Source organism: Cicer arietinum, chromosome 4 (genome assembly GCF_000331145.2).
Source record: "Cicer arietinum cultivar CDC Frontier isolate Library 1 chromosome 4, Cicar.CDCFrontier_v2.0, whole genome shotgun sequence".
NCBI classification, from domain to species: Eukaryota; Viridiplantae; Streptophyta; class Magnoliopsida; order Fabales; family Fabaceae; genus Cicer; species Cicer arietinum.
In genome coordinates this window covers 26,508,886-26,519,884 of record NC_021163.2, presented here as the reverse complement: position 1 = coordinate 26,519,884, position 10,999 = coordinate 26,508,886, and the positions used below count along the sequence as shown (strand labels likewise).

General features: G+C 33.2%; 3 protein-coding genes across 4 annotated transcripts in view; 1 reads left to right on the top strand and 2 right to left on the bottom strand.

Annotated features, from left to right (window-relative positions):
* Window positions 1–1,024: 1,024 nt before the first annotated feature.
* Window positions 1,025–4,179, bottom strand: LOC113786172 (uncharacterized). Its single transcript, XM_073367319.1, has 8 exons — window positions 4,102–4,179; window positions 3,870–3,898; window positions 3,762–3,782; window positions 2,614–3,402; window positions 2,186–2,520; window positions 1,587–1,870; window positions 1,174–1,273; window positions 1,025–1,044 (listed from the first exon to the last, which is right to left on the bottom strand). Exons 1-8 carry the CDS (start codon window positions 4,177–4,179, stop codon window positions 1,025–1,027), a joined length of 1,656 nt encoding a protein of 551 aa, XP_073223420.1.
* An 843-nt stretch (window positions 4,180–5,022) lies between these two features.
* On the top strand, window positions 5,023–7,656 carry LOC101505670 (protein LEAD-SENSITIVE 1). Of its 2 annotated transcripts, XM_004497604.4 has the most exons (4): window positions 5,023–5,144; window positions 5,260–5,374; window positions 5,499–5,572; window positions 6,815–7,656. In XM_004497604.4, exons 2-4 carry the CDS (start codon window positions 5,355–5,357, stop codon window positions 7,513–7,515), a joined length of 795 nt encoding a protein of 264 aa, XP_004497661.1. In that variant the 5' UTR covers window positions 5,023–5,144; window positions 5,260–5,354; the 3' UTR covers window positions 7,516–7,656. The 2 variants fall into 2 exon arrangements, with proteins under 2 accessions (XP_004497661.1, XP_073223866.1); XM_073367765.1 differs by having other exon boundaries at window positions 5,060–5,374.
* Window positions 7,657–9,898: 2,242 nt separating this feature from the next.
* LOC101506192 (uncharacterized) overlaps window positions 9,899–10,999 on the bottom strand; it is a 4,511-nt gene continuing 3,410 nt past the window's right edge. Inside the window, exons 9-11 of the mRNA XM_073366837.1 lie at window positions 10,878–10,999; window positions 10,361–10,412; window positions 9,899–10,266 (exon numbers count right to left, since the gene is read on the bottom strand). The exon at window positions 10,878–10,999 is cut by the window's right edge and continues 35 nt beyond it. Of these exons, the coding sequence (XP_073222938.1) occupies window positions 10,199–10,266; window positions 10,361–10,412; window positions 10,878–10,999 (242 nt within the window). The 3' untranslated portion in view covers window positions 9,899–10,198. The remainder of the gene's footprint in view (window positions 10,267–10,360; window positions 10,413–10,877) is intronic.

The window sequence follows — 10,999 nt, the reverse complement described above, 5'->3', positions numbered from 1 at the left end:
TGCCGCGGCATTGGTTTTCCTTTATGATAACATGGGAGATGGGGCTGTCCACGACACTCGACAGTTAGGAGGTTACATGACCCTTTTACAGGTATTGACATTTATTTAATTATTTTATTTATTAAGTTGTATTATTTTACTTATGTATTTAAATTAAGTTGTATTATGTTACTTATGTTGCAGTGCTGGATCTACGAACACTTCCCTAGGATCTGTAAGCGGGGCGATAGAGGTGCGGTTCCTGCACATCTTCCAATAGCATGTAGGTGGATTGCAAAACATGTTGTTGAAGGTGGATTAGTGACCTATCGGCAGAGACTTGATGCTTTGTTGCTTGAGGATGTACTGTTTACACCATATGATAATGATCGAGCTAATCATCCGTTTGAAGATATTTCGATGTTCTCTGGTTATCTTCGATGTGGTGGAGTCTCAGTCCCATATTTGCCAGAGCGATGTCTTCGACAATTTGGTCGTATTCAGTGCATCCCGCCTGATGTTCCTCCTAGGCCCGTCAGTATAGATTGGGTGTAGCATACTACTATGCAGTCATCTGCATCGGTGTTTCAGAGGCTATATCATGTTGCGAGTTTTCCTGGAGAGGTCACCGAGGACTATTATCCATGGTACATGTCTGTGTCACATCCTCTGATCATTCCTCGGTCTACTGCACATGCGGGTACATCCTCTGACCATCCATCTGACCATCCATCATCTGCTGCACATGTGGGTACATCATCTGCTGCACATGTGGGTACATCATCTGCTGCACATGCTGGTCCGTCATCTTCTGACCGAGATCGTAGAACAGCTGAGCTTGTACGTAGAGGCATTAACTTGGTAGAGCCGTTTAGTGAAATTTATGAGATTTTAAGTGAGTTATGTCTTATGTACGATGTTTAGTTATTTGATATATTTTGTGTTATGTGTTATGTGTTATGTACTGTCATTTGAGATATTTTGGGATTATGTGATATGTTTAGTGATTGTGTTATGTGTTATGTTAATCCGCATTTATTTTAAGTTAATTCATAATAAAAGATACTGAAAATGATAAAACAAGATATTATAATAATCCATAAACAGTGATACACAACATATTCTAATCTTCATTTAATGAAATACAAGATGATCTGATAAATGATGGATCAATGCGTTCCCAATGCTTCATACGTGCTGCATAAGCTACTTCCCAACTCTTTGCTGTGTCACTACAAAAGTCTTTCCATTTTTGTGACGTAAGTGGCAAAGGACAATCAGACTTCAATTTGATCTGAATAAAAAAAAGGTTACAAATTAATTTATTTGAATAATAAATTTTTTAACATTAATTTAACAAAATTAAGCATTAATTTTACCTGTACCCAATGATTCTCGTTAACAAATCCAATTGCTATTCATGAGTGAACAAAGGTCTCTTTCGATGGTGATTTGTTTAGCGGGAAAAATATCATATTTAGATTACGAGACAACGACACCAATATGACATTATATAGTGTTGCTATCACGTAACCCAAGTCTGGTAAAGACATCCACTTATCTTTTCCTTGAGCACCCAATTTTGATATTTTCAATGAGTTCCGCACTGATTCAACATTGTCATCAAAAACATTAGAATAAACATCTTTATGTAGACCAATCTCTTTATCCAATTGTGATCGAACTAAAGCCCAAGATTCTTCGGTCCAACCTAGCAATGCTGCAATTGCACGAAACCCACAATTTCCATCAGCCACAACATCTACTATGTCCTCAATATACGGACGTATATAAGTAGGAAATTGTGTCTTAAAAGAATGCTGAGATGATTGAGATTGTTGCCTTGCAGAACGTTGAGATGATTGAGATGGTTGCCTTGCCTTTGCAGATTCTTGAGAGGCATCAACATACTCCCAATATGAAGGATCACGAGGAGTATCAATTTCTTTTTTCTTTTTACCAGCTCTTTTGGTTCTCACTTTCTCTGGTGGTGCAAGTATTGATGTGGTATGTGGAAATACAACTTCACGCACCTTTGCCTTGAATATCCTTTGACTTATAATATCGTGTTTCTTCATGTACGCTTTCATTGCTTCCAACTCTTCAGAAAAGTCATAATCTGATAAAGATTCTTCATCCTCTAATTCATGTGCAATGCTTAACTGTTTTCAAAAATCATGAATGCTATCTAAAGGGATAACATTACCATATATCTGTAACTTAGCCAACTCACAAGCACATGGTAATCCATGAGTTGTTCTAATTGAACAACCACATTCTGTTTTGTTAGTGCCTACAATCTTCACCCTTTCCAACTGGTTATCAATTAATTTCATACATTTTCTTGATACACAGTGATGTAGATTTTGAAAAAATTGTGAATTATACCCGTGCTCAACATCCTTGATGGTTTTCTGAAAAGAAGACTGAATGATACATATTTGGTTCTTCAACATCATATTCACTGCATCCCAGCTTTTACACAAATCACCAAAACTAGTTTGAAGCATGTTTTTCAATCTCCAATGAGCAGACTCAACTCTACAAATAAATTAAATAACACAAATTAAAACAAATCACATAAACTAGTAAATCATGTTTGCTAAAACAACACAATTCATATTTTAAAAATACCTGTTAGATGTTGTGTTCCCCAAATGCATCACTCTATTGGTCCAAACGTTGACAAACCTTTCTTTGTAAGGTGTTAACCATGAATCTTTCACATAATCAACAAAAAGAATAATATCGGCACACAATATCTCAAATTGTTGCAAATGATGATCATACTCTTCCACACTAGTCGAATAGACAATCTTTTTCCATAAATCCATTACTTCTTCTTGTCTATCCTTTTTGACATATTGTTTGCATCTTGCCCCAACATTTTTTTCAATATGAAAACGACATAGCAAATGTATTGAAGTAGGAAACACAACACTAATCGCATTCATCATGGCAAGATCTCTATCAGTCACAATAACTTTAGAAATCAAAGACTCAGATTTGAACAACATTCGTACCTTCTCAAATGCCCAGATGAAGTTATCTTGTCGCTCTTTTTCCAAATAAGCAAACCCAACTGAAAATGTCAAACTAGTAGAAGTGACACCGACTATTTCAAGTAATGGCAACCGATATCTGTTTGTTTTGTATGTGCTATCACATATCAAAACAAAATGAAATGTGTTTAACAACTTTATACAGTCAGGATGCGTCCAAAAAATATCTCTCAAAATATCAGAATTTTCCCGTCTTCTTGTCCAATGCACATAATTTTCTTGTTGTATTAACTTCAACAGATGCTGCATTTCTGTGTACGGACCTCTCAATGATGATCGATAAGTACTCCTTGCTTTATATATTTGACTGGGAATAGTGACAATGGTTTCATTTCTCACTTTCAAAGCATTTAGAATGAATCTGGGTGCAAGCTTATACTTTGTCATATCATTGACAAATTTCCTCTCTTCTTCGTTTAAACGCCCCAAATAGGAATGACCGGTTACAGTATCAAGTAATTCATGATTGTGTGTCCCACAACGAACACTAATTTTCCATCCTTCACCGACACTTAATGGTACACATCTGAGAGTAAATGGACAGTTTTCCTTATGAGAGCAAGTTACTGATTTTTTTGATTCTGATTTATATCTTCCACCTCTTTCGCATCCCAAAATCAATTTGTCTTTTCTTCCCCTAATTCTGTTTGCTTTATCTGATCGAATGGTAACAATTAAAATTCTATTTTGTCTTCCAATCGCTTTTGCCCATTCAAATACAGCTTCTCGAGAAGAAAATACCTGCAAAATACGTTTCAAATAAAAATTAACTATATAGCTATAAGAAAAATTTAATTGGTGATGATTCATCAGTAGTTATAATAATACCTGATCAGTGGTGAATTTTTCTGTAGAATCTATAACATTTTTTGAAGCAGAAACATCAACTCTACTCATACCTAATTTCAAAATTAGTAACAAATTTAATTAAAAATAATATTCTAAATATTGAATTTAAAAAAAAATTAAAAATAATTTCTAACATAAATATTGAATTTAAAAAAATAATAAAATACATTTCGAAACTTTCACTTAATGAAAAGTTCGAAACTTAACATACATTTCGAAACTTTGGTGAAAATGCAAACTTTCGAAGACCAAATTGCATTTCGAAGATTTGCAAGTTTCGAAACTCCATTTCGAAAGTTTCACGGAAAGCCAAATTTTCGAAGCATTACTCTATTTCGAATCTTTCAAATGCAAGCAAATATTCGAATACTGTCTATTTCGAAAATTTGGCATTTATCCAAAATTTCGAAAATTTGTCTTTTTTTGAAATAAACTGCATTTCGAAGGTTTTAAAATAGCAAAAGTTTCGAGTAACTTACTAAAATTCATTTCGAAAATTTTAAACTTTCGAATCCAACACTTTTTTTCTAAATTTTCGAAAGTGGTGGGGTGTGAAATCTGAATGGTAATTTTTGAAATAATAATATACTATTTTACAGAAGGGTATTTTAGTCTTTAAAAAATACTGGGGGGTGGCAGGTCAAATTGGGGGGGTGCCTGGTACAAATCCCAAAAGAAATTCCCGGTGCAGAATACAGTTTGCCCTTGGCCCACTCATATTAGGCCTTAGGCTCACGTTACATCTAACAAACAATAAACACACAAATACAAGAGTTTTGCATGTCACTAATAATTTTACAGAAAATAAAATAAAATTGTCGCATGTTGCTGCATCATCATTAGTAGGTTGCCACGTGTTTGGGTTTAAGCCACCATCCTTCCTAACACTTTCGTAATTTCATTCCACGTCACGCATATCGTCTTTTTCCTTAACGGCGAAGCAAAGCAGACATAGAAGGACACCTGAGTAGGGTAGATTTTGCTTCCACCCACTTACATCTGCTTTCTTAATTTTTTATCGGGTGTTAAAAAGAAATTTGTTAAAATTAAAAAAATATGAATTATATTTTTGTAAAAAAATTATAGTTTTTAGTATTTATATATATATATATATATAAATATATATAATTTAAAACAATAATAATAATAATAATATTAAACTAATTTGGATTTGGATGCGGGTGAAATCAACACTCAAATCCACACACCCAGATTTTTTGTCATCCCTATCGGTTGTATAATCTCCTCATTTTAGTTACGGTTTCATAAATCTTTGGTTTATTTGAATCAAATTTATTTATTATTACCATTCGCTACTATTATTTTGAGCCAACGATAAAGGGCATAACTGTCATTTAATTTGGAACAGCGTATTTTCATTTCTCTTCTTCAATCCGTTACACCCATTGGCGAACGAAAGGAATCAAAGGCTTGTTATGTTCTGTTCTTCTCTGAGGGAGAGAGATGGGGCTACTTTCCAACAGGTATTCTTAATTTTCGATTCTTCTTACGTTTTCCCGAACAGTGGGATCTTGATTTTGTTTTTTTGTGTTGAATTAAAAATTGTAATGATAATTTGGTGAATGAAAACAATGAATTAATGTACAGAGTAAGTAGAGAGAGCCTGAAAGCTGGAGATCACGTCTATTCTTGGAGGACTGCTTATATATATGCTCATCACGGTTCTCTCTTTTCCTTCTTTTATTTTTATTTATTTTGTTTCTATTCTTTTCATTTTTAAGTTTGTAGTTCAAATGAAATAGGTTATGCAAAGAGATTTAAAGGATATAATCTATCTTTATCTAGTCAAGTAATTTTTTGTTGTTTAGATTTTAAGTAGATGTTGGGATCCACGGTAAATTTGTCAAAATCACGATGGCACTGTGGCATGAATTATAAATGTTTCATTTTAACCTGTATGAAGTCAAGCTTTTAAACAATAGAATATGGCCGTGTTGGAAGTAATCACTATAGTGAACTTGTGTTGTATTCAAAGATATATTCAGAGCTTATGCTTTGGTTTTGGATATATTTTTGGATTGTGACTTGACTTAAGTTTATCCTTGAAGACAAAAAAAAAAAGGGTACTTCATTGGACAAAGTCTTCAATAAAATTTGTCAGTGTTTGGAATTGCATGCCAAGATATATTTGGCTTGTCTGTTTTGATGAAAATATTTTTTGTTTGTACTACTTGTTTTATGAGACTTAGACACCCCACAGTATTCAAAAATCAAACCCCTATCATATCATTTTTCTCTTCTATGAAGTTTGTACCACCAAATCTCAAGATTGAATTGTAGTTTTGCATGATATATAATGAGGTTAAATAATATGATGTAAAGCAGGTGTAAAACAATCATCCTCTAACATAAAAATATTAAACATGTGCCAGGTCAAATTCAAATTGTAAGCCACCTTTGTCTTTCAATATCTATAACACCAATTATCCCAAAATTAATGTAGTTGTGTTTGGATTGACAGTTAGTTTTGACAAAATCACAACAACACTTTAATTTTGTTGAAGCTCAAAAATCTAGTTTTTGCTAAAATTGCGGTTGCTCACCGTTATTCATCCAATCTCGCTGCTAATCGAAACATGCACCAAGTATATTGTAGAGGGTCTTCCTAAGGTTCTCTCTATTTGAAGATTTCTGTATGACTTAAGATTGGAGTTCTGTCATTGTTTATTAACTCTTATCAGCCTTAGTTGCAAACTTTCTAGCTCTCATATATCCTTTCCCTTATCCTTGTTGTGCTATAGAACCTCTCACTTTAATTTTTTTAGTTTAAATTCACTTGCTTGGCTTTTGAGGATTCACTTCATGCACTATAAATAAGCATCAAAACTGAACTAAGCTTCTTTTTTAGATCATGGCTTTATCATGATAAAATCTTTTGTTGTATGTACTGAAATAAATGACAGGCATTTATATTGGTGACAACAAAGTCGTCCACTTTACTAGACGTGGACAAGAAGTAGGAACCGGTACGGTGCTAGATGTTCTCCTCGTCAGTTCTGGACCAGCCAGATCTCGGGAAATCTGCCCAAATTGTGAAACATCCCAAGACGGGCACGGAGTCGTCATCTCGTGCCTGAACTGCTTCCTATCCGGCGGTGTCTTGTACCGGTTCGAGTACGCTGTCTCCCCAGCTCTCTTTCTCGCAAAAGCACGCGGTGGAACATGCACTCTAGCAATCTCTGATGAAGACGATATCGTCGTTCACCGAGCCAAGTATTTACTTGAAAACGGCTTCGGTTGCTATAACGTTTTCAAGAACAACTGTGAAGACTTTGCCATCTATTGCAAAACCGGACTCCTAGTTGTTGATGAAGGAACAATCGGGCAAAGTGGTCAAGCCGTTTCCATCATAGGTGGACCTCTTGCTGCTGTTCTATCCACACCTCTTCGTCTAGTGACTACAAACTTATATGGAATGGCGGCAACAGCCGTCGGAGTTTACTGTGCAAGTAGGTATGCTGCAGACATTGGAATGAGGAGGGATGTGGTGAAAATACAAGTGGAAGATTTGACAAGAAGGTTGGCTATTGGTTTATTGCAGGTTGTTGAACCTCAAATTTCGATGAATCTTGCTCCTCAATCTACTCAGATTGCTAGTCAATGATCAAACACTGCTTTGTTTGAAATATGTTTTATATGAACTTTGAGTGTATGGCAGTGCCATGTGTTTTTTTAACCATCTGGGTGTGTAAGCACTTTATAATTTAATTGGTATATTTTATGGTATTGTGGATTTGTTGTATAATTTATTTGGCTTTGCTTTGAGGCCTTTATGACTGATGAGTTAGGCATGATTTGGTCTGGTGATCGTGTGCATAATTGTTATTTTAGACATAATAATAATAATATCTATTTTTTTAAGATACTTGGGTCCTTTTCCTTTTAACTATTTCCTCAAGAGTTCGATCCTTGGTCTATACAACTATTAACAAGTCTATATAGAAAAATATAGGCAAAAGTATTTCTGTAGTCATTTAAGTTTAGATCGACTTTTGTTTAGGTTATTTACATTTTTTTTTTGTTTTCTTGTTGATTCGGTATTTTAAGTTGCATTTGTTTAGACTATTAAACGTGAAGATATATTAAAATATGCGTGTAGTCTTTTAAGTTTGTAATTTTTTTTCAAATATTTTTCATGAAATGCTAAAATTTAAATAATTGCAATAAATCGTCCAAATTATTTACATGTGAAAGAAGTTAAAGAAATTGATTATGTAGATAAATTTTTATTATCTTGTTTTTAAGGTTATATATGGTTTTAAATTGTGGTCGAGAAAATCAAGAAATAAATATCATTTATAAGATTTGATAAATGTTTTATAAATGATTAATATGATGACCTATTGTTACAGTATTTGGTAGAGTTTTAAATGATCATAAATTTTTAATTGAATTAATTGTTGTTGAAATTGATAAATGATTAGAGGTGCAAAAAAACGTAACTTAAATGACTGAAGTAAAATAAAATGAACTTAAAAGATTTAAATGAAAATTCAGTTAACTTAAAAAACTATAAATATATTTTTTTCAAAAATATATGTTGGGAGGAGTCGACTTCTTAAATGGTACCTTGTAAGATGAGTTTTTGTATGGTACCACTTAATGCATGTGTTAGATCTGATCCACATGCGCCCTCGATGGCCGGATGCAACAACAATTGTGAACTAGAGTTCCCGGAGAGAAGGAGCGATATACAAGCTTTGTTTTTGGTTTTTGGAGTTACTATGCGGTGTTTTTTCCAACTGGGTTTGTTATAATTGATTGCATTTCTTACACCTTGTTAATTGAGTTTCAATGGATGGTTTTGGAACCTCTTAACTAAGCTTTCAATATTCAATTGCTTTATCAGTTGAAATGATATAGGAGATTTGATTTTGAACTTTTAGAATAGGAAATAGATCGACAGAAAATCTTCAAATGATGGATTCTACGTTGTGTTTAAGTTGGAAAAATTGTTTTTAAAATAATTTTCAACCACTGAAAATATTGTAGAGTTGAGTCGCAGATTAAATCGCTCTCTTAAAAAAATTATGCGGCACTGTCCAAAATTATGCAGGACAACTATCAACCACGATGCCCCATGATAAAACAGTCCACTTAAATATAATTATCACTCTAAAAATATGGTACTTAAAACTATCCATAAATCACATAGACTACGGCACAGAAACCGCTCTAAAATCGAAAGAACATTAATATTATGACCACTCAAAAATCAAAGGGAGAAATAAAAAATAAAAAAGTGACTCGAAAGTGCATCAAACAGATAGAGAAGAGAGAAAGTTGAGAATTGCATATAACTTTGATATGCTTTTCACAAAAATTTACCACTATTTATATAATAACAAAAACAATCTCACATATGTAAACTATCAAATGTAAAACTTTAATATTTATAGTGTTAAAAGTTATCCGATATATAAAAACTTTTCAATGTAAAACTTTAACAATTCTTAAATTCACGCACTAATATATACTCTATTATCCAACAATCCATTTAGAAACTGAAATCTGAAATCTGCCCATGTATTAGGTTTCATATAATGGTCCGAGTTTGAGAATGTTTGCCTTGTCATGGCCGCATCGTCTATTGCTTGTCTAACACATGTTAGAATACCAAAATTGAATGATTCTAAGAAAATATGTATAGCTTAGAACATGTTAGGAAGGAGAAATGTTGTATTCTTTGTAAATGATGAAAGATAACCCCACCAAATGTAGATTGCGATTTTAAAAATTCAAATACCAAGATGCTACTCGTAAATCACTAAAATGATCGATGTGAATGCCCCTGACCGATAACAGTTGGCTAACATGTGATATTAAGTGAGGTCGAAAGTTCAAAGAAAAAGTGTGCGAAGTAAAACCAAAAAACTTATATAAATTTGAGGGAACTAAAAATATATTTAACTTATATCAATTAATCATTAAAATTTAGCGACACAAGCATGACATCATTCACAAAACAAAAATGTAGCCACTTTAAATGTTGCATCATGCAAAATTACTTCATTATAAATCTGTGTCTGATTCATTAGACAATAGTTACCTTAGAGTGCTAGAAATAATCACCAGTGCATTTGAATATCCAAATAAATAGAAGAATACAATGGAACATGTCAGTATCCCAATCCAAACAAAAACTGCCATTTTTCAAGACAAAATCTCAGGTATCAAGAACGATGTGTACAGCTTTCTTAGACCATTTGAGAGTAGTGATACATTCATACCTATGAGACTACAAAAAACACCAGACCGAGATTTAACCTCCAATCCTTGATCTGATCTTAAACAAGTAAAACAGCATTAATACAACCATCATTTTCTGGGTTGTTGGTAACCTGGGCATATTTACCTAAATTCATGGCAAACAAAAATGCAATACATCAATATCAGTTAAAATTTCAGCGGCGATGACAAAACCAAAATACAAAGTAATATAATCTTACCCCATACAACTTTCCCTGCAGGTGTAACCAGACCGAGTTCGCTAACATTCACCTGAAATCACAGATATCAGAAAAATGACCAACACATTTTAATAATGATTCATACTACATTTCTGCTATACAATCTCCCTTCCTTTTTTTTTGGATTATTCAATCTCCCTTCCTTTTTACTTACCGTTTTAAGGTTATTTACACATACTAAAAAACTATTAAATTTTTCTATTTTTATGAAATTATTTATTGTTTTCATATCCTTAAACATTGATTATCTCAATCCACTTATTTTTCTTTCTACAACAAATAGGGATAATTTTGACAAAACAATAGTTAATACTACTATGAACTTTGAAAATGACAAATAAATAAATACAATTTCTAAAAATGACATTTAAGAAGAAACTGAGGGAGCAACAAAGTACATTTCGGTAATTGAAAGGGTCAAGTGGGACCAACTTCAATGCATTAAATTGCAAGTACGAAAATAACACTCAATTAGAAGAGCAAGAAATATAAGTACCTCAATAATAGATCCCCTAGTAATGACACCAAGAGATGTGTACATAGGGCCATTAGGGTTTTTCTTCACACCAATAATTTCTAGATTGAATGTGCATTTCAGTTCTGGATGAGTGACATGAG

Bases quoted from the DNA above. Each gene is read 5' to 3' on its own strand.
- LOC101505670 (XM_004497604.4), top strand. From the start codon at position 5,355: ATGGGGCTACTTTCCAACAG. The intron at 5,375-5,498 runs GTATTCTTAATT...ATTAATGTACAG, and splicing joins ATGGGGCTACTTTCCAACAG to AGTAAGTAGAGAGAGCCTGA. The intron at 5,573-6,814 runs GTTCTCTCTTTT...AATAAATGACAG, and splicing joins TTATATATATGCTCATCACG to GCATTTATATTGGTGACAAC.
- LOC113786172 (XM_073367319.1), bottom strand. From the start codon at position 4,179: ATGGAGTTTCGAAACTTGCAAATCTTCGAAATGCAATTTGGTCTTCGA. The intron at 3,899-4,101 runs GTATGTTAAGTT...AAAATGTTATAG, and splicing joins TTTCACCAAAGTTTCGAAAT to ATTCTACAGAAAAATTCACC. The intron at 3,403-3,761 runs GTATTTGAATGG...GCTTGCACCCAG, and splicing joins TATTTTCTTCTCGAGAAGCT to ATTCATTCTAAATGCTTTGA.